This window comes from Aphidius gifuensis, linkage group LG2, assembly GCF_014905175.1.
Source record: "Aphidius gifuensis isolate YNYX2018 linkage group LG2, ASM1490517v1, whole genome shotgun sequence".
Lineage (NCBI taxonomy): Eukaryota > Metazoa > Arthropoda > Insecta > Hymenoptera > Braconidae > Aphidius > Aphidius gifuensis.
This window is the reverse complement of record NC_057789.1, coordinates 24,712,521-24,739,739: the sequence shown is the minus strand read 5'-3', so window position 1 is coordinate 24,739,739 and position 27,219 is coordinate 24,712,521. Positions and strand designations below refer to the sequence as shown.

At 24.2% G+C, this 27,219-nt stretch overlaps 5 protein-coding genes and 1 long non-coding RNA gene across 10 annotated transcripts; 4 read left to right on the top strand and 2 right to left on the bottom strand.

Annotated features, from left to right (window-relative positions):
• Window positions 1-62: 62 nt before the first annotated feature.
• LOC122849712 (28S ribosomal protein S18c, mitochondrial) lies at window positions 63-953 on the top strand. Its single transcript, XM_044148493.1, has 3 exons — window positions 63-251; window positions 350-435; window positions 568-953. Exons 1-3 carry the CDS (start codon window positions 215-217, stop codon window positions 868-870), a joined length of 426 nt encoding a protein of 141 aa, XP_044004428.1. The 5' UTR covers window positions 63-214; the 3' UTR covers window positions 871-953.
• An 11-nt stretch (window positions 954-964) lies between these two features.
• On the bottom strand, window positions 965-3,064 carry LOC122849709 (uncharacterized protein PFB0145c-like). Of its 2 annotated transcripts, XM_044148488.1 has the most exons (3): window positions 2,331-3,064; window positions 1,558-2,262; window positions 965-1,494 (listed from the first exon to the last, which is right to left on the bottom strand). In XM_044148488.1, exons 2-3 carry the CDS (start codon window positions 1,749-1,751, stop codon window positions 1,098-1,100), a joined length of 591 nt encoding a protein of 196 aa, XP_044004423.1. In that variant the 5' UTR covers window positions 1,752-2,262; window positions 2,331-3,064; the 3' UTR covers window positions 965-1,097. The 2 variants fall into 2 exon arrangements, with proteins under 2 accessions (XP_044004423.1, XP_044004421.1); XM_044148486.1 differs by lacking the exon at window positions 965-1,494 and having other exon boundaries at window positions 1,609-2,262.
• A 2,935-nt stretch (window positions 3,065-5,999) lies between these two features.
• LOC122849701 lies at window positions 6,000-7,594 on the top strand. The gene is made up of 4 exons (XR_006373594.1): window positions 6,000-6,326; window positions 6,442-6,717; window positions 6,789-6,936; window positions 7,145-7,594. It is a non-coding gene; the product is annotated as an uncharacterized LOC122849701 (long non-coding RNA).
• Window positions 7,595-9,930: 2,336 nt separating this feature from the next.
• Window positions 9,931-11,660, top strand: LOC122849700 (TBC1 domain family member 7-like). 2 transcript variants are annotated; one of them, XM_044148479.1, is made up of 5 exons: window positions 9,931-10,340; window positions 10,557-10,811; window positions 10,877-11,161; window positions 11,238-11,367; window positions 11,438-11,660. In XM_044148479.1, exons 1-5 carry the CDS (start codon window positions 10,306-10,308, stop codon window positions 11,525-11,527), a joined length of 795 nt encoding a protein of 264 aa, XP_044004414.1. In that variant the 5' UTR covers window positions 9,931-10,305; the 3' UTR covers window positions 11,528-11,660. The 2 variants fall into 2 exon arrangements, with proteins under 2 accessions (XP_044004414.1, XP_044004413.1); XM_044148478.1 differs by having other exon boundaries at window positions 10,462-10,811; window positions 11,438-11,658.
• Window positions 11,661-14,792: 3,132 nt separating this feature from the next.
• LOC122849698 (hippocampus abundant transcript 1 protein-like) lies at window positions 14,793-21,878 on the bottom strand. Of its 3 annotated transcripts, none has more exons than XM_044148474.1 (7): window positions 18,723-20,220; window positions 18,006-18,407; window positions 17,717-17,938; window positions 17,362-17,648; window positions 16,763-17,033; window positions 16,524-16,680; window positions 14,793-16,269 (listed from the first exon to the last, which is right to left on the bottom strand). In XM_044148474.1, exons 1-7 carry the CDS (start codon window positions 18,855-18,857, stop codon window positions 16,163-16,165), a joined length of 1,581 nt encoding a protein of 526 aa, XP_044004409.1. In that variant the 5' UTR covers window positions 18,858-20,220; the 3' UTR covers window positions 14,793-16,162. The 3 variants fall into 3 exon arrangements, with proteins under 3 accessions (XP_044004409.1, XP_044004410.1, XP_044004411.1); XM_044148475.1 differs by having other exon boundaries at window positions 15,677-16,269; window positions 16,545-16,680; window positions 18,723-19,025; XM_044148476.1 differs by lacking the exon at window positions 18,723-20,220 and adding an exon at window positions 21,267-21,878 and having other exon boundaries at window positions 15,684-16,269.
• A 229-nt stretch (window positions 21,879-22,107) lies between these two features.
• LOC122849699 (phosphate carrier protein, mitochondrial) lies at window positions 22,108-24,752 on the top strand. The gene is made up of 6 exons (XM_044148477.1): window positions 22,108-22,231; window positions 22,343-22,510; window positions 23,361-23,521; window positions 23,605-23,841; window positions 23,907-24,203; window positions 24,285-24,752. The coding sequence occupies exons 2-6, from the start codon at window positions 22,372-22,374 to the stop codon at window positions 24,510-24,512; spliced, it is 1,062 nt and encodes a 353-aa protein (XP_044004412.1). The 5' UTR covers window positions 22,108-22,231; window positions 22,343-22,371; the 3' UTR covers window positions 24,513-24,752.
• The last annotated feature ends 2,467 nt before the right edge of the window (window positions 24,753-27,219 follow it).

Sequence of the window (27,219 nt, the reverse complement as noted above, 5' to 3'; positions counted from 1 at the left end):
AGAAGATTTCTTTGATAGAAAAGCCTACGGACTTTACCGGTAAAACAGGACAACTTGTGTATCCTCTTAAAAACAGCTGATATAGCACACACATTTTTCACTCCATTTTTTTTTTATCAACAAATAATAAAGTTATTGTTAATTAATTATTATAAACAACAATAAATGATTGTCATTTAAAAAATTTCTAAAATAATATTTTATCATTCGAAAAATGGCTTGGTTAGTTCGCAACATTGCTGAGATAGCAAGTTAGTATTTCAATTAAAAAAAATTAACCTAAATTATTCAATAATATATTTGACAATTGATAATTTGTTATTTATTAATTATAAATTTAATTTCTTAGAATTTCCATTGAGAGAAACAAGACGATTTATTCACGTTGCAGCCAAAAATCATCAATTGGCTTCTGAGTCACAAGATGATGATCTCGTAAGTTTAGAAAATTGTTTACAACTTGATAAATTAACAAAAAACAACAACAATGAATATTAAAAAAACAATTGTTTTAATTGAATCATTATACTTTTCATGATTAATAATTATTTCTTCTTTTTTTTGTAGCCAATAACTTTGGAAGAAAATCCCTTCAAAAAACCAAGAAAAATTTGTGTATTATGTAAATATAATGTCGAGCCAAATTATAAAAACACCAGGCTATTATCACAATTTCAAAGTTCATATACAGGACGTATTTATGGACGTCATATAACTGGTCTATGTAAAGCAAAACAAGAACGTGTTGAACGTGAAATATTAAAAGCACAAAATTGTGGATTAATGGCTGTTTATAATAAAAATCCAAAGTGGATGCATGATCCAAAATTATTTGATCCAGATCATCCATTTAGATACCACAAATATTAAAAAAAAATTATCAATAATAATACTAAATAATTATTTGTTTTTTTAATAACAATGGTAAACAATAAATTCAAATAAAACAAATTAAATTTTACAATTTTATTTATTTTTAAATGCTCCAGGCATGATTTTTCTTAATAACTGATGATGAATCAAACAATGATTTAAATTAATGATGCTGTGATGTAAAAAAATAGAAAACAAATTTTTTTTATTGATAGAAATTATAGCTAATCATCTGGAAACTTGACAACATCAGGATCAATATTTAATTGTTTCATAATTTGTTCCATATCTAGTGATGTACCTTCTGCATGATTTTGATTCCATTCTTTTTGAAAATGTATCAATGCTTTGTGACAAACATTTTTCCATTTAATTATTTCACCATCAAGATCTTTTGTTTGATGTTTATTTCTGTAACTTAGCTTAATTTTAATACTTTCAATTTCTTGTTTTTTATTTCTTATTCTTCTTTTTATAGCTGATAAATCTGATCTTGTTAAAACAGCATCAACATCATTTGTTTTATCATCATCTTGATGATGATTTTTAAGCTCAATTCTTCTTCTTTTTAACAGACAACTCTCGTCAATTGAATGAGGTCTTTTTGGTGTTAAATTTTCACTGTAAACATTAATTAATAAATTAAAAAAAACAAAGTTTATTATTAAAAATATAGAAACTTACTTTTTATCAGTCAATGGTTTTAATGAATCAACTGATCTTGAAATTAATTTAACATTCTTATTATTTTTTGGAGTTATTCCAATTGGTGAACAAAATTGTTTATTTGCTGATTTACTATTTCTTAAAGGTGTATTTTTGGAGGTTAATTTTTTATTCATCTTGAATTTACATAAAAAAAAAAAACAAATTGACATTTAAATTTAATTATTTAATTATTAATATATAATTTATTTAACATGTTGTAGTATTTTTATAATTATCAAGTTATTTTTAAGCTTATTTATCAGACAATTGAAAAACTAATCATAACAAACAGTAGCCTTGACAGAATAATACTACAATAACAATAATAAAACCTAGAAGTGTGACGACACAATATCACAACAAATGTAAAATCATCTGTAACAAATATTTTCTTTATTTAATGTCATTAAAACACGACGTTTTAATGATTTTTTATTTTGTTTACTTGGTAAACATATTTCAACTTTTTTAGTTTTATTTATAACAAGTGTTTTTTTCAATTTCGATTGATGTATTCCACTTGAATTTTCAACAATAACTGGTAATTTGCAGTAACGATTTTTAATTGGAAAATCAAATTGACTATCATAGCCAGAATTTTTTGGTAGTTGAAGTAAAGCTGTTGGACTTGTTGATGACATTGATGGATCCAAAGCTTTTTTTAATTCATCCAGATAATTGCTACATGTAAACAAATGATAAATCAATTAAAAAGTGAAACAAAAATCAGAATTAATTTATATGTTTACCTTGCTTTGGTGATGCTAGATGACAATGATGACAAACGTTTTTTTCTGTTATCAATAATTGTCTTTATTTCCTCAATAATCAACAATGAATTATCATTTTTTGGTTTATTTTTTTTTGTAATATCAAGTAGTTTATCATCAGTTTGAGTCTCACTTGATATCATAATTTTATCAGCATCATTTTGTGTTTTTTGATCAACAGTTTGTGTTTCTTGGTTTATCATTTTTTTTTTTATTTTATCAGGTGATGCTGGAGCTTGTGTTTGTGTTCCTTCATCAATAAATATTTTTATATTTGTAAAATCATTGTACTTGCTTCGTTTTGTTGGTGGTTCATCATCAAAAAAATCTATTTCTTTTGATGACATGTTTTTTTCCAGAGGTAATTCTGTGATCTTGTTGATTGACAAATTATTTTTACTGACTTGAAGAGGTACATTACTGTGAAGACTTATTTGTGATATTGATCTTTCAGCTTGTATTATTGATGCTTGTAATTGTTCATCAAGATTTGACAATGGGCAGTTACAAAACTCACTGTTTTCATTCATTTTTTCAGGATAACTTTTAATTTTATTATTACAGTTTTTATTGTCCACTTTATTATCATTGTTGTTGTCTAAAAAATATGAACAAATTGATTTCAAACAATCCATTTCTTCTTTTATATCAATTTCACAGTCAAAATTAATTTCCTCCGACATTTTATCAAGTTAAATTGGAGTAAATATTGTTGTAACTCTTTACAACAATATATAAATAAATACTGCTGTTAAATGTTAATTAGTATTGTAAATAATAATATAATATCGCAAATCTCTCCCCACTCCTTTGTCACTCACTCTATCCAATAGGAAACATTGTTAGAATCACAGCTAATTGGATGATTTTTTTTTTTTAAATTTAAAACTGACAACGATAGAATGATAAAATATATTAATTTATAAATAAAACAATTGATAAACAATGCATTATTTTTAAATAAGTTTAAATTATTTATTTAAATCAGTATATTTATATTTAAATTTATTTTTATGTATTTTATTATATATTATATGTATATAAATAAAATAATTAATTTTTTTATAGACTGGTTGGCATATTCAAAAGTACTTTAAAAAAAAATTTCAACTTTCTAGTACTGCTCTGATAGAAATAATTTCTCCGGGTTTCTCCTAACTTTCTCCGGATTTTCTACGCAATTAAGACTTCCAGAGATATTTATCCGGAGTTTTTTCGGATTTTCTCCGGATTTTTTTGGAAAAAAATTCCTCTTTTATTTTTCGTATGTAAATTCTTATTTCTGGTTTTTTTTATTGATTTTTCCATTTTTTTTTGAGCGAAAATTCTGGTTAAAATTCCGAGATATTATGAAAGTAGTGTGGAGATTACTCCGTAAATATCTCCGGAAGTTTCAATTGCGTAAAAATCCGGAGAAAATTCGGAGAAAATCCAGAGAGATTTTTTCCACCAGGGGAACATATAGAAATTAATTAATTTTTTTATAGACCGGTTGGCATATTCAAAAGTACTTTAAAACAATAAATTTCAACTCTCTAGTACTGGTATTGTAGGTGGGAAAAGGTGGTAAAGATTAAATTTTTTATATTTTTTTAATTAATAAATTATTTAACTTATTAGAAATTAATTTATAAAAATAAATTTTTAAACGGTTAAATAATTCGAAGTTCTAGAAATTATCAACTTCATTTGTTTATTTATTTGGAGTAAATAAATATTAATATAGTTATCTTTGTTATAACAATTAATAAGTACAAATCAATTAAAATATTTATATAAATATTTTATTATATTAATATTCTATTATAATATTCTATTATATAATATTAATATTCTATTATAATATTTTTTTATTTTTTTCCAAACAGATTAACAATAAATCTTCAAGAAATAATACTGACCAGATGGCTTTGTTAAATCCGGAAGAATATGGATCGGTTGGTGTTGAAAATTTGATACAATTAATTAACTCAAGGCGTTATGTTGACAAAACAGAATTTGTGAAACTGTTCGTTGAATCAAGAAGGCATAATTTAATAGTTAGACCCAGGCGATTTGGCAAAACTATGTTCACATGGCTGATAATATCTATTTGTTATTGTGTAATTATGCCAATATTAAAATCACTAAAAATTGGAAACGAAGAAAATAAATACAAGTGGAAGAAATATCCTATTATAAACTTGAATTTTTCTACATCAACAACAAAAACAGCTGCTAAATTTGATAATGGATTACAAAACATGAATAATGAAAATCAAAATGATGAGTATGACCGCAGTATTGTTTGATGGAATTATACCAACTTCTTCAACTGATATTTTCTCAGGTTGTAATGAAGTTGAATATTTAACTTTAGATGAAAGATTTGCAACACTATTTGGATTTACTGAACAAGAAATTTATGATATTTATAAAAATGATTTAGAAAAATTTGTATCTAAATTTTATGATGAGTGTGGAAATTTAATTAATTATAAAGAAGAAGACAATGATCGTTATTTAAATGCAATTTATTTAGAATTGAAAAAATTGAATAAAAATGCATGTTTAAATTCGAAAATGAAGGTCATCATGCAACAAATAAAAATCAAGTGTAATGGGTATAAATTTAGTGCGTCCAAAAAATCAGTTTATAACCCAATTTCTGTTCGAAAATGTCTTGAAAATTTTACTATTTACTATTTGCAAATCAAAAATTAATCAAATTCAATTTACATTTACCACTCCTTACACAATTTCTCCGGATTTTCTCCGGATTTCTACATAATTGAAACTTCTGGAGATATTTCTCCGTAGTTTTTTTTGGATTTTCTCCGGATTTTTTTGGAAAAAAATTCCTCTTTTATTTTTCGTATACATATGTAAACTCTTATTTCTGGTTTTTTTTATTGATTTTTCTATTTTTTTTTGTTGGTTTTTTTGAGCGAAAATTCCGAAAAAAATTCGGAGATTTTATGAAAGTAGTGTGGAGATTACTCCGTAAATATCTCCGGAAGTCTCAATTACGTAAAAATCCGGAGAGATTTTTTCTACCAGCTGGGCTTTGAAGACTATAAATTTTTGATATTTTAAAAACTCTGTCAAAGTTAATATATATTATTTTTAAAATAAATTAATTAATTTGTCTTTTTAAAAAAAACAAATAAAATATTTATATTACAATTATAATTAATTTATTTATATTAAAAATTTTTAACAAATAAAAATCAATTATGATAAAAATATAAATAATAAATTAATAATATAAATATTTTATTATTTGTTAGTAATTTAAAGGAATTTTCAAGGTCAAAGTAAAGTTTAAATAAAAGATATTTTAATTTGTCATGCGTTGATTTTAGTTTTGTCATTTTAAATTGTTTTTATGTGCATTATATAACTATGTATGTTATGTATATAGCCCTAGGGCTCATCGAAATATTATATTATATAATTTTTTTTTATATTTTTAATTTAATATCAAAAATAGACAAAAAAAAGGGGTGATGTATGAGGTGATGTGGAGTGATGTAACGAGACGAAATGATTCTGCGCATCTTCCGATGTTCCCACCACATTTACCTGTCGCGGAACATTGTTAATTAGGTGTTTCTTTATAAATTAAAATACATTTGCTAAACATATTTATTACTGACGTGGCTTTGCCACCTCACAAACCACAGTAAAAATTGTATTTTATTTTATTTTAAAAGTATTTTTTTTAAATAAAATCCACACGTTACATATATTTAATTAAATATATTTAATTCCCAGGTAGAAATTAGAGTCAATTTGAGGTCACTTTTTGACTTTACATGTTAATTTGATAGGAGAAGTCAAAAAATTGACTCTTATTTCTACCTGGGAAAATATTTTATATTATTCGTGACTTTGTCAAAAGTTTCTTCATCACCTGCTGCATATGGCAAAGTAGCTATTGATGCAATTAGTTTCATTTCAAGTGTTATAACAATTGCATGAGCTGGCGAAGATGTGAGTAAAAAATTTGATAAACCTGATTAATCAGGATATACATATGTAATATTAAAAAAAAAAATTAAACAAAATCTCTGAATTGATATCAAATATATTTATGCTTTTAATACAGATTACATAAATAATTTATTATATCACACGAGTTACCACGCAAACAAGAAAAAGGTCATAAATATATTATTAGAATGTTATATAAAAAAAAAATGGTCACGCTATAATTAAAAAATAATCAAACATTATCTATTGATGCTGAAAGTGAACAAATAATATCATTAATAGACAATTTTCCAGAAGGTATTTTGTTGGAAATATGTCGGAATTATTTTTTAAAAATAAAAAGCCAGAAAAAATAACGTTATTAGAAAATAATTACGAAAATATATTTAAGGTAAAAAAAACAATTATTCTATTGTTAATTTAATTTGATAAATAATATTATTTAATTTTGTTTTTTAATAGAGAGATATTATGATAATATGTTCTATGAAATTATCATCACAGAATCAATTATTTTCATTGTACAAAGAAATTGTTCATAATGAAGCAACAAGTTTTGCTGTTATGCCGAATTTTGTCCGTCGATGTGATCCAATTGAATAACAAAAAGGTATATTATTTATAAATTTAAAAAATAATTTTTTGAACTTGGTTTTTTATATGTATTGTTAAGTTATTGATAGAAATAGATTTTTTTTAAAATTATATTTTATCAAGTCATTAGTGGTCATTAGTGTTTTGAAATCTATTTAAAAAATTAACAAAAAATATATTAAATTAATTTTATAAAAATATATTAATCTGTGATTTTATTTTAGATTTAACATATGCTGGATTTGCTAACTTTGTTAATGCATTTGTAACAAATCAAGAAAATTTTAAACCCAAAAATGAAGAAAAATGTGAAAAAACAAAAAATAATTTCAAACAATACGAAACAATTTGTCAAGATAAAATTACTGGTTGTACAAATGATGTTTGTCAAAGAGTTGATTAATAATTTAAACAAACAAATTAATAAAATCAAATTGATTATAAAATTTAATCATTAATATTTATAGCAAAAAAATGATAGTAAAAGTGCAAGAAACTATCATTGGATTAAAAATAAGGACAATAATTTTTGTCAATGTTTGGACGATCGACTTGATACCAACAACAAAACAATTCAAGCATTCAGTTACATGTGGCCTAATACAAGTGGTGACAAATTGAGTACACCAATTGTTTTAAATTATAATTAATTTATTTTATAATGTTTTTTATTTTTTTAAAAAATAGGCAAACAGATATTTTGGAACTATCCAAATGACCTTTGCAGATAAAATACGTCTGCAAGCATTAATTCCCGATGAAAAATATTCATTAACTGGTATGTAATTATTTTAAAATACAATAAAAACAATAAAAAAATTATCATTATTATTAATATATTTAATTTTAGGTATGAGATTTAATGCAATGTATTTTAACAATACTAATGAAGACGAAAAACATTGTTTTAATATTGATACAAATTATGCTGAATTTAATTATGATACAGGAAAAATGATGACTAGAAAATCTTATGATAAACAACAAACACAACCGTAATATAAAATATATAAAATTATTAATTAAAAATAATAAATTTTTATGTTTCATTTAACATTTTGTTTATATTACATAACTGAATTGAAATTAAATCAACCTGATGATCCACTTAGATTTAAAACAAATGTACAAGATTCAGAGGAGAATCAATATATAAAAATTGGAGAAACAGACTTGATCAAGGATGCTTCACAAACAACTTTTCCATTCATCGATCTTCAAGAAGTTACTACTAAACCAAGTGCACTAATAGCTGGTACTGAATCATATTATAAAGAACAACTTGATAAAACATGAAGATAAAACATGAAGTACCAGCTAATAGTGCACTTCGTTCAGTGGTAACTTCTTGAAGATCGATGAATGGAAAAGTTGTTTGTGAAGCATCCTTGATCAAGTCTGTTTCTCCAATTTTTATATATTGATTTTCCTCTGAATCTTGTACATTTGTTTTAAATTGTGTTTAATTTCAATTCAGTTATGTAATATAAACAAAATGTTAAATGAAACATAACAATTTATTATTTTTATTAATAATTTTATATATTTTTTGTTGTGTTATCATAAGATTTGCATCATTTTCCATCATATAAATTCAGCATTTAATATTATTAAAACAATGTTCGTCCGTATTGTTAAAAAGCCAAATGCATCCTAAAATTAAATAAATTAATAATAATGATAATGTTTTTATTGTTTTTATTGTATTTTAAAATATTTACATACCAGTTAATAAATATTTTTCATCGAGAATTAATACTTGCAGACATATTTTATCTGCAACGTTCTTTTAGATAATTATAGAATTTCTATTTGCTATCAATGAATGTCGTGTACCATTTGGATAAAAAGCCACACTTGGAAAATTATTTTGATATTCATATTTCGGTAATGGTATCTATCTTTCACTTGTTTCATTAATTTTACCCAATGGCAAGAGTTTAGCTTTTCTCAGCTGAATGTGAATCATTCGATCTTTAGTAACAGTTGGTATACTTAACATGTTATCACTTGTATTGGATCACATGCAACTGAATGTCGAATTGTTTTGTTGTTGGTATCAAGACGATCATCAACACATTGACAAATACAACTACGACAAGACTTTGAAGACCATGATGGTAACCACGTTATAATATTTGTTGATTCTATTAATTTTGTTGAATCACATGCCTCATTTGCATTACCATAATAAACATCATTTTTTTGCTATAAATATTAGTAATTAAATTTTATAATTATTTTTATTTTATTGATTTGTTTAAGATATTAATCACCTTACTCTTTGACAAAATTCATAGCTAATGGTGTAATGATTTTAAATCAATCGTGAAAAAGAGTAAACAAAATTGAGATTTTTTTTTTTTCTGTTTAAAATTTATATAAAGTAATTTTTTATATCATACATTTGATTATTTTTTTTTTCTTTAACGAATAATAATTGGGAATGAATCAACAACTTTAAACACACAGTAATTTTAAAATTTTGTTTAAAAATATAATTAATATTTTTTTTTTTTTCTTTAATTATTTTTAAAAAAAATTTGTTACATTTTTTCTATTTTTGTTAAGAAAATTATTACAATGTATTACAATGTATAACAAATAAATAAATGAAAAATTAAATGTTTTTTTTTTTTTTGTTTGGTATTAATAGATAATTTATGGAATATAAAAATTATTAATTATGTTAAAGTTATAACAAAAATTACACTGCTTATTTTTGCTTGGAGCCAAGTTTTAATTTTTGTTTTTTATTTTTGACATTTATTTTTGTTTGTCTAATCTAGCTGACTAATTTAGCTAAATATTTACAACAATATATAAATAAATACTGTTGTTAATAATATCGCAAAAAAAAAAAAAAAATCAGAGTACATCGGAGTTGATTCAAATTCTACGGTAAAATTTTGTTATTATTCGGTTCAGTCCAGTCCGATCCAGTCCAACCATCTAATCTGTCAGCTGTCATTCTGTCAATATCAGCTGATAGCTGTAAAGATGGCGGCGAATGTTTATTTACAATCAACAACAACAAGTAGCCCAAAATTCACTCCAACTAATACAGCCTAAACCCTCATAAGTACATTCAATTTAATTCCATTTATTAATTACAATTTTTTTATTCATTAATCATTAATAAAAATATATAATGTACAATTTCATTTTATTTTTTTTACATTGAATACATTGTTATTTTAAATTAATTCCCCACTGCTGTCAAATTTTATTTACGCATGCTTAAAGTTTTAAACATAACCTCAATAAAAAGAGAGTGAAATACTTGACAATTGTTTTATTACAATAAATATAATCTTAAGATTTATTATTTTTTTATTTTACTATTTACAATATATTTTTAATATTTATATAACAACCATGACAGATGAAAGAAATTTTCGTTCTTCGTATTATGAAAAGGTAAATTTTTTATTTATTTATAATCAACACTTGTCAAACAAAAATAAAACAACAAATGCATATAAAAATATGTGTAAAATAATACTCTAATAATTGCTTTTATTAATTAATAAAATTACAGGTTGGTTTTCGAAGTGTTGAGGAAAAAAAATCATTAGAAATATTGCTAAAAGATCGTCCATATGACAAAGCAAAATTAAAATATTTTTGTCTTAGATTTACTGTACCAGTAACACATCGTAATTTTGTATGGAAATTATTACTAGGTATAACACCAATATATACTGAAAGTGATGAATTTATTGCTAAACAAAGAAAAATGGAATTTCATGATTTACGTGGTGCATTAAATAAAACAAAAATAGTCAATGAAACAACAAAACCACATCAGGTATATTTAACAATGTGGTTATTACGTACAAGAAGAGCTAAAATTGAAATGACAACACAATTAGAAACACCATTATTTAGGTAAATATATTAATTAGTAAATGTTAATTAATATTAAAAGTATATTTATTTTATTTTTAATATAGATCAATGAATAGAATGGCTGAAAGTTTATGGCACATAATGGAAGGTGATCAAAATTATGATAATATGGTTGATATGTATTGGATACTACGTGGTTTTTTAGATCATATTGAAAATTTTCATAATGATATTAGAAAACTATTTGAATGTACATTTACATTATTAGATAAAGAAGATACAGATTTATATAAACATTTGCTAAAATTAGATGCATTAAATAATATACCATTTGATGATTGGTTTTGTTCTTGTTTTGCTGGTACAATTAGCAATACATCAATACCAAAGTAATTTAAAGCTATTTTTATTAATTAATAATTAATAAATAATTATGTGTTAATTGGTTTATTTATTTATGAATAGAATTTGGGACAAAATTGCTGTTGGAGCTTATAAAATTTTAATATATGTTGCTGTTGTTATTTTGATGACATTTAAAAGATCATTGCTTCTCTGTGAGAGCATGGATGGAGTACTAGATACAATAACATATGTAAAAATATATTTATTATTTTATTTACTAAGTTGATTTGTTTTGTAATTGGATTGTTTTTTTTCTGCAGATAAATGAAGAAACTTCGGAACTTGTTGTTAATAAAGCTATTGAATTGTGGCAACAAAGTGGCTCTTGTCCACAAATACAATCACAATGAATTATTATAAAAAAACAAAAAAAATATAGTTATTTTATTGTTATTGGTTTTTAATTTTGTTTTTTTTTTTTTCAAGTATTTAAATTTTTTTTTCATTATGAAAATAAAACTTGAATTTTATAAAAATAAAATATGAATCTTCTGGTTTTTATTGGATTTCTTTTTTTTAATTTTAGAATTTCTATGATAAATATAACTTTTTAGTTGTTAAAACATAATTAGAACGAATAACTTGTCATTACATAAGGCTCAACACAAATACGTGGTACTGCATTATCCAAGTCAACTATAATGCGGACTTCTTGCTTCATGTTTATTCTGTAAAATAAAAAATATTATTAATAATAGATATTTTTTATCAACAGTTTATTATAGAATCATTTTATTTCTATTGATAATACTTAATAAATATATTAATCAATAATTCAAATAAAATAAAAAGGTTTAAAATTATTGATTAATATTCAATTTACCTTCTATCACAAGGTTCCCGTGCTTCAATTAATAGATCACCACTTTCGAGTTGTATCGCAAATTTACCAATTTTTGATGTTCTATTTTTTAAATTATTTGCATTATATTCATGGTAAGCTTTAATATCAACTGTGTGATAGAAATTTAAACTGTAAAACAATAAATCTTTAATAAGTCAATCTTTATCCTTTAATAGAACATTAATAATATGATAATTGGATAATTTTAATAATCAAAAAATTGATTCAAATTTATTAAATAATATTCAACTTACAAATCATCACTACTTCTTATTTTTATTACATTTCGAGCTCCTTCAAGTGACACATCCATTGGAAATTGTAGTTTCATTTCTCCACATTTATTTGGAGCAACAGTTCTAAATAAATAATCATAATGGATAATTTTATTATACTTAATAATAAATATATTAACTGAATAATTTTAAAAAACAATTAATTGATTTAAAATAACTGATTAATATTCAACTTACAATTCATCATCATCATCTTCTTGTGCTCGATACTTATATTCAAGTAACTTTTTTCTAAACTCTGGCCGATGGAGTTTATACTGAGTTTCAGAGTGCCATGGAGTTATATAGCTGAGTCGTGAAGTAGACTTGCGTGTGTAAGGCGTACTGTAAGGTAATAATAATATTATTAATAATGTAAATTTTTAATAAAAACAGTTCATTAAAGATATAAATTAATAATCATCTGTAACAAGTAGTTTTTTTTACTTACGAAAATCCACGCAATCCTGTTTTTGTTTTTATTTTAGGACCACATATCAGGCATTGACACAAATACATCGGTGAATTAAGTACTTCTATACTACCATCTTCCAAAGTCTTAGGTGGCTTTCTTTGAGCTTCAATGTGAAATGCATGACTCAAAATAAAACTGTAAAATAAAGATAATATTATTAATAATTAATAAATAATAATGTGCACATATGTCATCAACAGTTAATTAGAAATATAAATAATTAATCAAAATTAATGATAGGACATTTTTTTTACTTAGTAAAAAATTAATAATAAATATATTTAATTATCAAAAAATAGTTTTAAAATTTAACTTACGTTTCACCAGTATTTTTTACTTGTAATTTTAATTTACCATCATCAAGTGATACATCCAATTCACCAACATTGAATGATGTTTCTTCTTCTTCTTCTTCTTCTTTGCTTTCAGGTTTATGGCTTCCAAGTTTAATCTTTTTTCCGGGCTGATCAGGGCTGATTATGATAGGCAAAATTAAACTGTAAAATAAAAATAATACTATTAATTATAATGTATATTTGTCATCAACAGTTTATTATAAATATATAGATAATTAATCGAAATTAATGATAGCCCATTTTTTTTTACTTAAAAAAAAATTAACAATAAATCGCTATGCAATTATCAAAAAATCGTATTAAAATTCAATTAACCTTTCACCAGTATCTTGTCTTTGTAATTTTAATTTACCATCATCAAGTGATACATTCACTCCACCAAAATTGTATGATGTTTCTTCTTCTTCTTCTTCTTTTTTTTCATGGCTTTCAGGTTCAATCGTCATTCCATTAAGTTTAGTGATAAATGTGGAAGGCAAAGTAATACTGGAAAATAATAATTATAAAAATATTATTAATAATGTATATTTTATTATTAACAGTCAATTTTTTTTTTTTTTTACCAGATGCTTAACATCTAGTAGTCTTTGAAACGTGTGCTATTTTTTATCATATTTTGATATATTTGTCATGATTATTTGATGGAAAGTATAAATTTTATCATGAGACAAAATTATTATTTAATATTTATCAATATTCCACTTACTTTTTCTGACGTCCGAATAATTCGTCTGTTAATAATCTTATTTTGCCACTATTAAGTGATACAATAAAATGACCAACATTTGAGGATTTCTCAAAATAAGCCAATTTGTTGTTTGTGTCTGTATAAAAATAAGAATTCTTAAATAATGACAATTTTAAAAATATTTAAACTGAATAAATAAATAATAGATGTTATTTTTTTTTTAATCCATGATTTAGTAATTTATACAGGCTTATATTTTTCTTGAATAATTAAATAATTTAATTTGTTCAAAAAGTAAATAAATATTTTTTTGTTAACCAAAGTTAATCAAAATATACACGTGATTACTTATTGAGCCACGAATAAAAGATGAATTTCATTAATTAAAAAATTATTTAAACAATTAATTTATAAAAAAAAAAAAATGAATTATTTATTACCTCGAGTATTAAGATATAATCTTTTCGATTGATGGTGAAGATAATTTGGTCCATTTAATGCCAATAAATCATTTAAACGATTAGCCATGTGCGGCATGGTTTGTAAATATTTTGTTGAATCATTTGTAGCACATTTTGCTGTGCCAACAAAACGCAATGTATTTCTTAAAATTGCACTCATTTTTTATTTTTTTATATTGAAAAAAATTTTTTTAACAGTTGTCAATACTAATTGTTTAAACAATATATAAGATTTTTTTTTTGTTGGTGAATTGCTAGACCACGTGTGAGAAAAATGCAGTAACTTGTCGACAAGGCCGTGTATGCACGTGTATGGCTACCAGTCACCTGCAAATTCCTCAAAGAAAAATCAAGAAAAAGGAGAGAAAAAGAATCGAAAATAATCCTTCCAGGCAGGATGATTAGGATAGGGATGTGCAATATCGGCCGACATATCAGAGAGCTCGATATTTTTTTTCAAATAATAATTCAGTATGTTCAAACAAAGGAAAATAATATCAATTCATTAAACATAGATACTTTATCTTAAAAATAATTTATTGAAGCTGTACTTTGAATTCTTACATTAACACTGGCTCAATATTTCAGTTTTTTATTTATTTTTTTTCATAACTGAGCACTATTTTTTTATTTTTTTTTTTTTTACTAGGCATCACATTCTTCTTATTTAATAATATTTTTAATTTTTTCATCATTTAATTTCACATTTTTTTTGTATGTCACATTCGTTATTAATTTCTATCGCCAAATTTTCGCCATTTATTATTAAACGATTTTTTTATTTTTATTTGTTGTTCAATTGATATACAACAATTTTTAAAATTTTGCGAAAATAAATTTAATTTTATCTTCTATGAAGATAGGTTTTTTTTTTTATATCTTTCGTTTTTTTTAAAAAAAAGAAATTAGAGAAATGAAAAAAAAAAAAAAAAAATTAATTATTTATTCTAATTTACAGTGGCACTTTTAGCTCAAAGATCCTTTTTTTATTTAATTTTATTTTCATTTAATATACAGGATTTTTGCACATTGACTCTGTTTTTTTTTTTTTTACTATAAATAACTTTACATTGAAAAATTAAAAAAAAAAAAAAAAGAAAATAATTAAAAATAAAGTGATCTGATGAAAATTACAGATCATAATTCGATCTTTGGCATTGATAAATGTTTTCAACAATTGTTGATAGTGCCGATAAAATAAAAATAAAAAGTGAGTAAATTTAATTTGAAAAATAATTAATTATTAACAGGCTTTTACGATTTTAAAACGTGAAGATTGAGGTATTTGATTTTAGTAGAAAATAAAAAATAAAAACATAAAATAGTTATTAATGTAAAATAACAATAAATAAATTAATTGAACTGTTTACTATTTTATCTCATTAAATAATCAAGTATTTTAGATTGTTTTAGTTTTCTCTTTTTTTTTTTTTTTTGTATTTTTTTATATATTTTTAACGAAAATACTGTCAACTTGCATTAATAAATGTTCTTTCGTTGCTGTTATTGTATCATTTTTTTTTTTTTTTCTTTTTTTCTATTTTATTTAACAAATTTATTTATCTTTTTCTAATGACTGATTAATTTATTTTTCACAACAACAATAGTCAGTCATTATTTCGTTAAATCTTATTAGTTTTCTTAAAAAAAAAAGAAAAAAAAAAAATATCCAAAACTATATTTACACACAGTTTAGAATAAAACAAGTAAAAATTGCTTTTCATAAATTTTCATCACGACATTATCACTTTAACATTAATGCCTTGTTAATTTTTTAACAGCATATTATATCCTTGTTAATTGTTGTTTGGATATTTTAAAACACTGTGTGCTGTCACAATATTAAATAGTCAAATTAATTAATTTAAAAATCAATTAATCGACAGCTAAAGTGCTGCTGATTTACAATTGTCGACTAGAGGTGATAATGCTCCAACTTTTTTTCCATCATTACCAAGACCATCAGCATCATAATGTACATCTAATGATAAACCTGAAACAATGATCCAAAAAAAAAGAGAAAAAAAAAACAAAAACACCAATTTATAAATGATAAATAAATAAATAAAAATATAATTCAAAATAAACATAAAATAATACTAAAATTTAGACAAAATAATAACAAAAAAAGTATAAAATAATAGCAAAATATTAATCCACCACCATAAGCATTCTTAAAAATAATAATTCTTTAAAATTTTTTATTTAAAAAAAAAAAATAAAAAAGGTGGTAAATATAAAACGTACATTTTTGATAGGCGTATTTACCGGATGGCCTCCGTGATGTGGAAGTATGATGATGCAATGGACCAGTTGTTGAATTTGAATCTGGTATAAATGCAGCAACTAATAATGCGCCTATAACTAAAAGTGCACCAAAGACAAAAGGAGGTCCAGGCATAAGCTAAAACAAAAAAAAAAGATCAATTAACAAATTAAAACTTGCTGAAAAATATTTAAATAAATTAAAAAAACAAACAAATTACCTCTGGTGCAACGTCATTTGAGTGTATCGACGTTCGATTAATTGTATTTATTGATGTTTTATTAAAATTAAGATTAAGATCAACATGAAATAAATAAAATATAACACCAAACATTGCTGGGCCAAGGCCATTGCAGAGACCTCGCATGCCTGTTACCATTCCTTGTACTAAGCCTTGTTTATCTGCATCTGAATGCATTGACACAAATGCTGATATTGCAGGATATGTTATACTTGCAACTGATGCCAATATACCTGCAGCCCACATCATCCTGAAAACAAGTTTAATCAAAAATTCATTTTAATTAAATTACATTTTTTCATTCGAAATAAAATACAAATAAAATAACAACAATATCTCCTTCTTTCTTTCTCGACAAATATGAATTTATATATTAATTTTTTAATCAATATAAAAATATTATTCATGCTTGTCAAGAAAATATAAAGTAGAGAAAAAAAAATTAGACTAAATGCCACGTAATTATTTCAAGGATATGCGCAAAGTATATCGAAAAAAAAAAAAATAAATTGCTTTATAATAATTGTATTTTTTTGTTGAAGTAATATTAAATTATTTAATTAAAAATTGTTATTTACCATGTTTGTGAGCCAAAACCGTACCACATTAATTCCAACATTTCAAATAATAAACCAAGCATTATAACATTTTTTCCACCACCAAGTCCTTTCATCAATGGACCCAAAAATATTTGTGCACATACACTTAATATTCCAACAACAGCAATAAATACAGCAACCATTGCTTCAGTAAAACCCATTGCTAATTTAAGATATACAAATATACAACTGTATTGACCAGCTTCAGGTAAATAACTTAAAAATACAGTCACACATAGCATCATGATTGTGTGATCTTTGCCAACCTAAATAATAAAATAAAAAAATTAATATAAATATATAAAAAATGTATTTGAGTAAATTATTGATTTACCTTTCCTAATGCAGCAAAAGGATCAGCTTGTTCCCATGAAATTGGAACAGGTGGTCTTGATTTTTCTGGTAAACTTTCTGGCACTGCGACAAGAATAAAAAAAACATCTAGTATAGCTATTGCTGTTGCCAATGTGACTGTTAAATTTTCACCATATGTACTCATTGTCCATGCACCAAGTGCTGGACTAATAACCATACTTGCTGCAAATGTTGCTGATACCTAACAATCAAAACAAGGGTCATTAAATTAAATATTAAAAAATTAATAATAATATATTGATAATTACCAATCCATAAGCAAGTGAACGTTGATTTTCTTCAGTAACATCAGCAACATATGCAAATACAACTGAGAATGTACATGCAAATACTCCACTTATTGATATCATTGCAAAAAACCACCATGTATTTATACTCATAAGTGGTATTGGTGCACATGTAAATGCAACAGTTATTAATAAAAAAAATTTTCTTCCCCATACATCTGATAATGCACCAATTAATGGTGCTGATAAAAATGATAATATTCCTTTTATTCCCATTATTAGACCATTCATTAAAAATGTATGATCTGGAAATGTTTCATTTAGTGTTGATATTATTGGCATTGTCAATAATCCCCATGCAAAAAATTCTAAAAAAATTACAACTAATGCATGGTAAACACTTGCTTCACCAACACCTGAACTCTGTAATCATAAATCAATAATATAAAATTTTTTTTAACTATCATTAACATGTACATAATAACAAAATATTTTATCGAAAAAAAAAATAAGTAAACAATGAAAAAACATTGTCATCAACATTGATGAATAGTTTTCGAAATTGGAAAAAAGATTGAAAAAAATTAATAGAAATGACTCTGAATGATAGAAAAAAAAAAAAAAAGATGATAGACATTTGAAAAGAATTTTTTTTTGTGGTTTTTTTTATGAATATTTGTTGTTGTTTTTGTTTTAGTTAAATGATGAATTTGTCAACGTGGTAAATTAATTGCTGACCTTGAGATGTCTGTAACATCTTTGAAATAGACTTAGTGATGGTCCCAGATGATCAGGAGCAATTTCTTGGTTAATATGAAGTGCGGAACAAGAAGGATCAAGTCCCTCTGCCCCGCCCTTAGCCCCTGGGGGCATGACACTTAACCGATATTTAATTAATACAATAAATTATTGTCACTATTACTATCAATATTCATTTTCCTTTTCTCTTTCTTTTTACACACTTATTTCACCAGTCTCAATTTATATTTCACCTAAATTTTTCATCAATAATTTAAAATCAAATTCATCTATTTATCTATTCTTTTTTCTATTATATTTTTCTAAATTTAATTTCCCAGTAAATTTATTTTACTAAATAAACTTTTCATCTTGTCATTTGTGTTTATTTTTTTATTTCTAAGATAAAATGATAACACACTTGTTGGTTTAAAATTTAAATCCTCATTTATTTCATTTTAAAATTAAATTTTAAATTGACGTTATAAAATTAAATTATAAATTTTTATATTTTTTTTAAATAGTTTATAAGTGGATGATGCTGTATCAACATAACGAAGGTTACTGCCAACTTTTTTGTTTGATAAATCAAGTGTTTAATTAACAAGATAATTATATATTTTTTTTTTCTTTCACACTAGTTATATACTCTGACGCATTTATAAAATAATGATTTATACACTTGAAATAATTATAAAAAATATTAATATTAAATAAAATAATTATGACCTTGAATATATGGATATTTATATATCAAGGCTCATGATGAGTATTGACAACTTCAATGTATATTATAATATTTCATTCATAGTGTATATTAACTCGGTGCATTGTGTATATATACTGCAATGTTGTTATCAAATATCGAACGCATTTTAAAAGTCCCTGTGACCCGGTTTCACCAGGCTACTTTGTGTATTTTTAAAAAACAAACTTCGCTTTTTATTCAACTATTTGTATTTTATTTTTTATACAAAAAATTTCACGATCAATATCCTTAAAGACACCACATCATCATCATCATCGTCTCTAGGATTTTTAAATAAATATTCATAAAATAATAACAATAAATAATAAAAACAAAAATCAATGAAAAAAAAAATTCACAATATGACAAGAATGAAAAAATAAATTGTCATCAAGCTTGTAACACTTTGATGATATTTTTTTTATGATTTGATATTTTTTTTTGACAATGCCATTATTATTTCTATCATCAACAAATATTAATTATATATTTTTTAATTGATAAATTAGTGTATTATTTTTTTTTTATATTGATTTTTTTCTTTTTAGATATAACATGATGGAAATTTTTTTTTGGAGCTTCGTGGCAAGATGGTGTTTTTATTTTTTTACTGTTAATAATTTCATTGTCATCATTGTCATCATCTTGATTAAAAGATGTAGATTAAATTAATTTTAACACTAATTTTCACATTGTTCACATTCGCGGTGTTATCGACGACCGACTAAGTTACTCATTACTCTGAAAACCTTGTTTTATAATCAACCACCCACTTTTTATTTTTTTTTCTACAAATATCAGCAATACCATGTGCGCATGTATTTTCATTATTTATTATTGAAAATTCTCACATGAATTAATGTTAAATCAAATAAACCAACAGCCTGCAAAATTAATTATTAAAAAAAATCATTTCTATAAAGAAAAAAAAAAACCTTAGAAAAATTTGAAAATTAATTTCTTAATTATAATTTAAAATAGCTAATAAATATAAATTATATTTATGAATATTAATGATCATTTTTTAACCATGTGTTTTTATATTTACATTCACTTTTTTTTTTTTTTTTTTTACACAAGATAATGTTGTATGTATTTTTAAATTTGTTTGAACAGCATGATCAAATTCAGGCATCGAATGAGTAAGATTGACATAACCTAGCTTTTATTTTTCGAATTATAAATATGACAAATAATAAAATTGATAATAGCCCAGATGTTAAAAAATAAATATTTTAAAAAAATAATAAAAAATAAATTGTGTACGTACTTTTGAAAATAATGATCTCATTGTTGAATAAATTTGAAAAAAAAAAATATTTTTTTAACTCCAAAATTCATTAGTGTATTTTTATATTATTTGATTTTTTTTTGTCCTGAAAATGACGTTTATAAAAAAACATAAATGACCGCAGGTGGAATTGATAAGGTAAAGATAAAAAAATATAATAAAAATAATATATAAAATTAAATAAAAAAAAAAAAAAATTGAAGAAAAAAAAAATCAAATAGAACACGTCAGAAAATGAGTAATTTTTTTAAATTCGTATTATTATTATTAATAATTTTTGGTATAAAAAATTATGACAAACATTGTTTTTCATTTGTTATCTAATTATAAATTATTTATTTGTTGATAATAATATTTTACATTATCTTGAATTTTAACGAATAAAGGTTAAACAGATAATTCAAAAAAAAAAAAAAAACAGATTAAAATTACTTGGAGATTAATCTCGTATTTTTCCTTGTTACAAATATATAATTTTAATTAATAATTATAATTTTTTAATTACCATTATGACACCATCTTTCATGACGGTTTTTCGATTCCTTATAATCATTCCAACAAGTTTTTTTGACACTTTTGCAGGCATACTAACGCACTGCGCGCAAAAACTCTTACGCTTTTTAAGTTTCATTAAAAAATAATTAATTAATATTCAATTAAACCCTTATTCATTTCCCTTTTTTTTTTTTTTATTTGTCTTTGATTAATAAATTAAAATACACAGATTTTAAAAACATTCACTTGTAAAAAAATATCCACCAAACTCACGTCAAAATTTCGGAGTAGAAATACTTTTTTATTTCGAAAAAAATAAAAAAAAAAACAAACACTAATTGTTTATAAATTTAAATGAAAATTAAATTTAATTAAAACTTCACTGATAAATATTTTCAAGGATTAATAAACGTTACTTAACCTATGTTATTTTTTTTTTTTGTTAAATAAATTTTTGTTTAATTTACATAAATGTTAGTCGAGCTGTCAAAATAAACACGTTAATTAACTTTCTAATGAAATATATTTTAATAATTTATTTAAATAACCTTGTGGTTATTATATTAATTTTTTTTTAATAAATATTTAGAAACATTTGTTGGTGTATAATAAAAAAAAAACACACATCACGTAGATGATGTTGTGTTGGTGTTATTTACGTGTACATATAAACACTGAATTTAATTTTTAATAAAGGCCACGATTGGCCGACGGAAGAGCTTCCAAATTCACCGTCGAAATTCACAACTAATTCATCAATTTCTAATGTAAATTTTACATCAAAGACGGCGCTTTAAATATACCGCCATTTTGTTTTTTAGTTGGGCTAATTTGTTGAAGAATTTTTAACGATTTTTCTTGTCTTGTGTTTGCATACTCTGGGGATATTAAAAATAAATCTTTTGGCTTTTTTTTATCACCACTTCCACTCCGTTTTCACTGTGAAGAGACAAGGGTCGTCTCGTGCACTATCAGGTGTGTTTTAATTAATAAAAAATAATACTAATTACAAATTAATATAACTCTATTAAATATTAACAAAAAAAATATTAGTTATTTTAATTAATTGTTGAATATATTTTACAGTTGAAGTGCTAATTTATTGAACATTGAAAATGTTGCCTTCAATGATGGAAGCCGTTAAAATGAATCCTTTTGTGACACCTTTTTCATCTGCCAAGTGTCAAGGACAAGAGGAAACCAAGAGCCTCGTTGCTAATAGAAATATTGCTGCAGCAAGTGTCCCAGAAGGAGGTAAAAAAATCATCAACAATTAATTATCAATTGTCTTTTATTTTTCATCCACATGTCAATTTCTGTCACGTGATTACAGCATAATCAAATGCCGCATTACAACTATGCTTTTTTTTGTAATTAGATTATACAAAAAATACTGCTAATTATGTTATTATTGCAAAAAAAAATTATCATTTTTTCAAAGAGTTGTTGATTATGTAAAATACTTGGTAATAATCCATTTTTTTTGGGTCTAAAAAAAAGGGGCGAGTTTGTTGGTTGACATTGAGACTGATGAAGCCAAATAATAAATTTAAAAAAAATATCTAAGTTTAAAAAATTAAAAAATTATGTAAGCAATGTAGTAACAGGGGTTAGCTATGTATTTCGTTGTGTCAGTAGGACATACGAGGGCAAGCGCAGATACAGTTTAATCAATTGCGTAATGGCAACCATTTTGTCAAGGTATATGTCATAAAAAAAATTTATCCCAAAAACTGCAAAGCTAACAAAATAATATTTAGCAATTTATTAATAATCAGCATTTTATAAATTAAGTAAATTATTTTATTTTTTTTTATTAATCAGCTAATTCATTGTCATTGAAAAATTTTTGTTCAGTTTTAAATAAGACCTTGATTGACAAATGACACTCAACAATTTGTCATTCAAAATAAAGACAGTCTTGAAATAGAATTTGAATAGTTATATTTATCACTGTTCTAATTGTTGTCTAATTTAAATATATAAATTCAATGTCATGACCTAAACTTGAACTGTTATATAAATTAAATTTTAAATGTTTTTATAACAATGATTAATTTTGAATTATTGTATAATTATTTTATTGAATTATTATTAATTTTAGACAGCTGTGAATTTGGATCAAATCAATATTTCTTATTATGTGGTCTTGGTGGTATTTTATCATGTGGTATTACTCATACCATGGTGACACCATTGGACTTGGTCAAGTGTCGTATCCAAGTTAATCCAGAAAAATACAAGTCTGTTGTAACTGGATTCAAGGTAAATTAATTAATTAATTTGTAATTAATGAATTATTTTGAGAAGAAAAAACATGTTACTAAATAGTTTATTTGTTTAATTAGGTATCTGTCCAAGAAAGTGGTATGCGTGGTCTTGCTAGAGGATGGGCACCAACATTCTTTGGTTATTCCATGCAAGGAATGTTCAAATTTGGTCTTTATGAAGTCTTCAAAGTATATTATTCACAAGCAATTGGTGATGAATTGTCATATGAATACAGAACTGGTTTGTATTTGGCTTCATCAGCTTCTGCTGAATTCTTTGCTGATATTGCACTTGCACCAATGGAAGCTGCCAAGGTAAATTAATTAAAACAAATTATTTAAATTGTTTCTAATATTTTTTTTTCTATTAAATTATTTAGGTACGTATCCAAACAATGCCTGGATTTGCAAATACTCTTCGTGAAGCTCTTCCAAAAATGATGGCTGATGAAGGACTTGGTGGTTTTTACAAAGGTCTTGTACCACTTTGGCTTCGTCAAATTCCATATACAATGATGAAGTTTGCATGCTTCGAGCGTACACTTGAACTTCTTTATAAATATGTTGTACCTAAGCCAAGAGAAACTTGCACCAAGGGAGAACAACTTGTTGTTACATTTGCTGCTGGTTATATTGCTGGTGTATTTTGTGCTGTTGTCTCACATCCAGCTGATTCTGTAATTATTATTTTAATTAATTTTAATGTTGTATATTAAATTGGTTTGATTATTTATTTATAAATTTATTTATTATTCAAGGTTGTCTCAAAGTTGAACCAAGAGAAAGGTGCAACTGCTGGTGATGTTTTACGTAAACTTGGTTTTGCTGGTGTCTGGAAAGGTCTTGCACCAAGAATTGTTATGATTGGTACATTGACTGCTGCTCAATGGTTCATTTATGATGCTGTCAAAGTATACCTCCGTATGCCACGTCCACCACCACCAGAAATGCCAGAATCACTCAAGAAAAAACTTGGAATTCAATAAAATTTTAAATGATTTTAATTATGTATTAAAGTACAGTTAATATTGTTAATCAATTAATTGTTTAGAAGTAAAAAAAAATAACAAAACATTTAAAACAAAATTGAGAAAAAGAAAAACAAAAAACCAAGTTAATAAAAAATCATCTGAAATTAATTTGAAGGTTTTAATTGATTTAATTATTTTTGATAATTTATTAGTTTATTTATTTAAATATAAATATACCTTGTCTTGTATCAGAACCTCTCATTGTTTGTATACCATTACCATGACGAGTTGATGAACGTCTACCTTCACCAATAACAATACTATTAATATTATTTATAGCTGGATTACCACCACCACCACCATTATTGGCACTATGTGATGATGGAAAATGTGCCATTGTACCAGATTTACGTATTGAATGACGTTCAAATGTACCAGTTATATTTAAATGATCAGGTAATGTATTTAATGGAAAACTATCATCATAAACTTGTTTACCAGTTCGTAATGTATAATTTTGTATTGCTTGATTTGTACTACATATTGCTGGATATAATACATCATCCATATTTTCAGTTGATGTTGAACTACCACATGGAAATAATGCAAAACCAGAATGTGCTGAATGTTGTTGCATTTGTTTTTCACGTAATGGATATTGTGATAAACTAGCAACCCATGCTAATAGACCACATATTGATAGCTCTAATAGTCTTACTGAAAATTGCCAACCCCACCATAACCATGGATATGGTTGTTTAAATTTTTCTTGTATACCAAATATACCATATAATTGTAAAAATCCCATAACAATAAATAATAATGCTGTTGCAATTGTTGTTGTTATTGCACTATTAAGAGCAATTGTTGTTGGATCATTACCGACATTTGGACCAATTGTTTTTTTAGTTATTAAATTAATTTGTGTACGTACAACACGATATACATACATATAAAATAAACCAAGACTAACACATATTACAATATAAATACATTGACAAATGTATTTAGGTTTTATTATTTTTTAAACATAATTTTATGACATTTATTTAATACACATAATATTTGTTAAAAGTTACAAAATTATTTATTAAATTATTTACTTATATTTTCTCCAGTGGAAATATTCTCCCGGCATTACTCCGTTTTTGACTCATTTCTATTGAGAAATCACTCTGGCATGACAGCAATGACGGAGAAATGTCGGAGTAATGCCGGAGAAATATGTCCACCAAGATTTATGTTAGTAAAAATTATAATTTATCGAATATTAATTTAATATTATAATTATAAATCATAATCAAAACCAATAAAATAGTATGACAATAGCTTTATTATAAATAAATTATTATCTATTAAACAAAAAAAAAAAAAAAAATTGATTAGATTAAAAAAAAGTGTTCATATGTACATAGATGGTGAAGTAGCGGTTATAGATATGTATAGATGATCTATGTGAAGATTTTCGATATATAAAAACTTCTTTTCCAACATTATTAATGATATCGGTTATCTCTGCATACCTCCATCCCAACTTTATGATTCAAGGATTAAGGATTAATAAACTTCTAAACTGATAATGTTGATAATTTTTGCTTGGAATTTTGACGTAGGCAAGTAGTGTAATAGCAACAGGATTTTCACGCTAAGATTCCAAGCAAAAATTATCAACAATTTCTATTTACAACTATTGTTCAAGAAAAAGAAAAAAAAATTATATTAATAAAATTTTTATTGGTCAAATCGAATAATTGATTGTGGATTAATTATTCTGGAGTAAATTCACTTCGGTTATTGATATTAACCCTTTAACAAAAAAAGAATTTGTAAAAGTCAGGCCTGAATAAGCAATTCCTTTTTTGTAAAAGGGTTAATATTAATAACCGTTACTTCACCATCTCAATCAACTGCAATCCAAGCTTCATGCTATAGTTTATCAAAAAATTTTTTAATAAATATTAAATGCATTTAATATTTTTATTGAATAAGAAAATTGATAAATAAAAATAGTATATAATATTATTTTTTTTATCTATGAATTTTATATTACCTGGTCATTTTGCAAGTGATTATCCAGTTGAAGCCGCGACACTCGCGAATATGGTCGTAACGTCAACGGCTGATCAAACACACGCCATTACGTTATTAATGCTTTTATCAATTCTCAATTATATGTGCCTATTTCTTCCTTCATCCATCTATTTCATTATATCTCCTCATGTCTATCACTATATTATTATCACTATATTTTTTTTTTTCCTTTTCAATTTATTTATTGTTTTTTATCTGTTCCTTTTTTTTTTTTTCACTGATGTTTATACACATTCATTTTGTAATTTTCCAACACTTTATATATTCCATATTAGACTCTCGGGAAATTAAATACGATCAATGTGGTATAAATAAATAATTGCGAGTGATATTGTGTGGACAGATTGACCGATAAAAAACAAATTATAGATATAAAAATTTGATAACACGCATAATTTTTCATTTGATAGAAAAATAAAATAAATTTTCATATAAAAATTTAATTCCATAATTATATTTGATTATTTTTTATTAATTATTAAATTTAATTTTAAAAAATCATGATTAATTCAATTGCAATACGATTATAAAATTAATTTTCTAAAAATGATTTTTTTCTATTTTTCGATAATTATCTTTAATCAAATTTTTTTCCAATTAGTTTTGTTTATTCAGTGGATAATTTTTTATA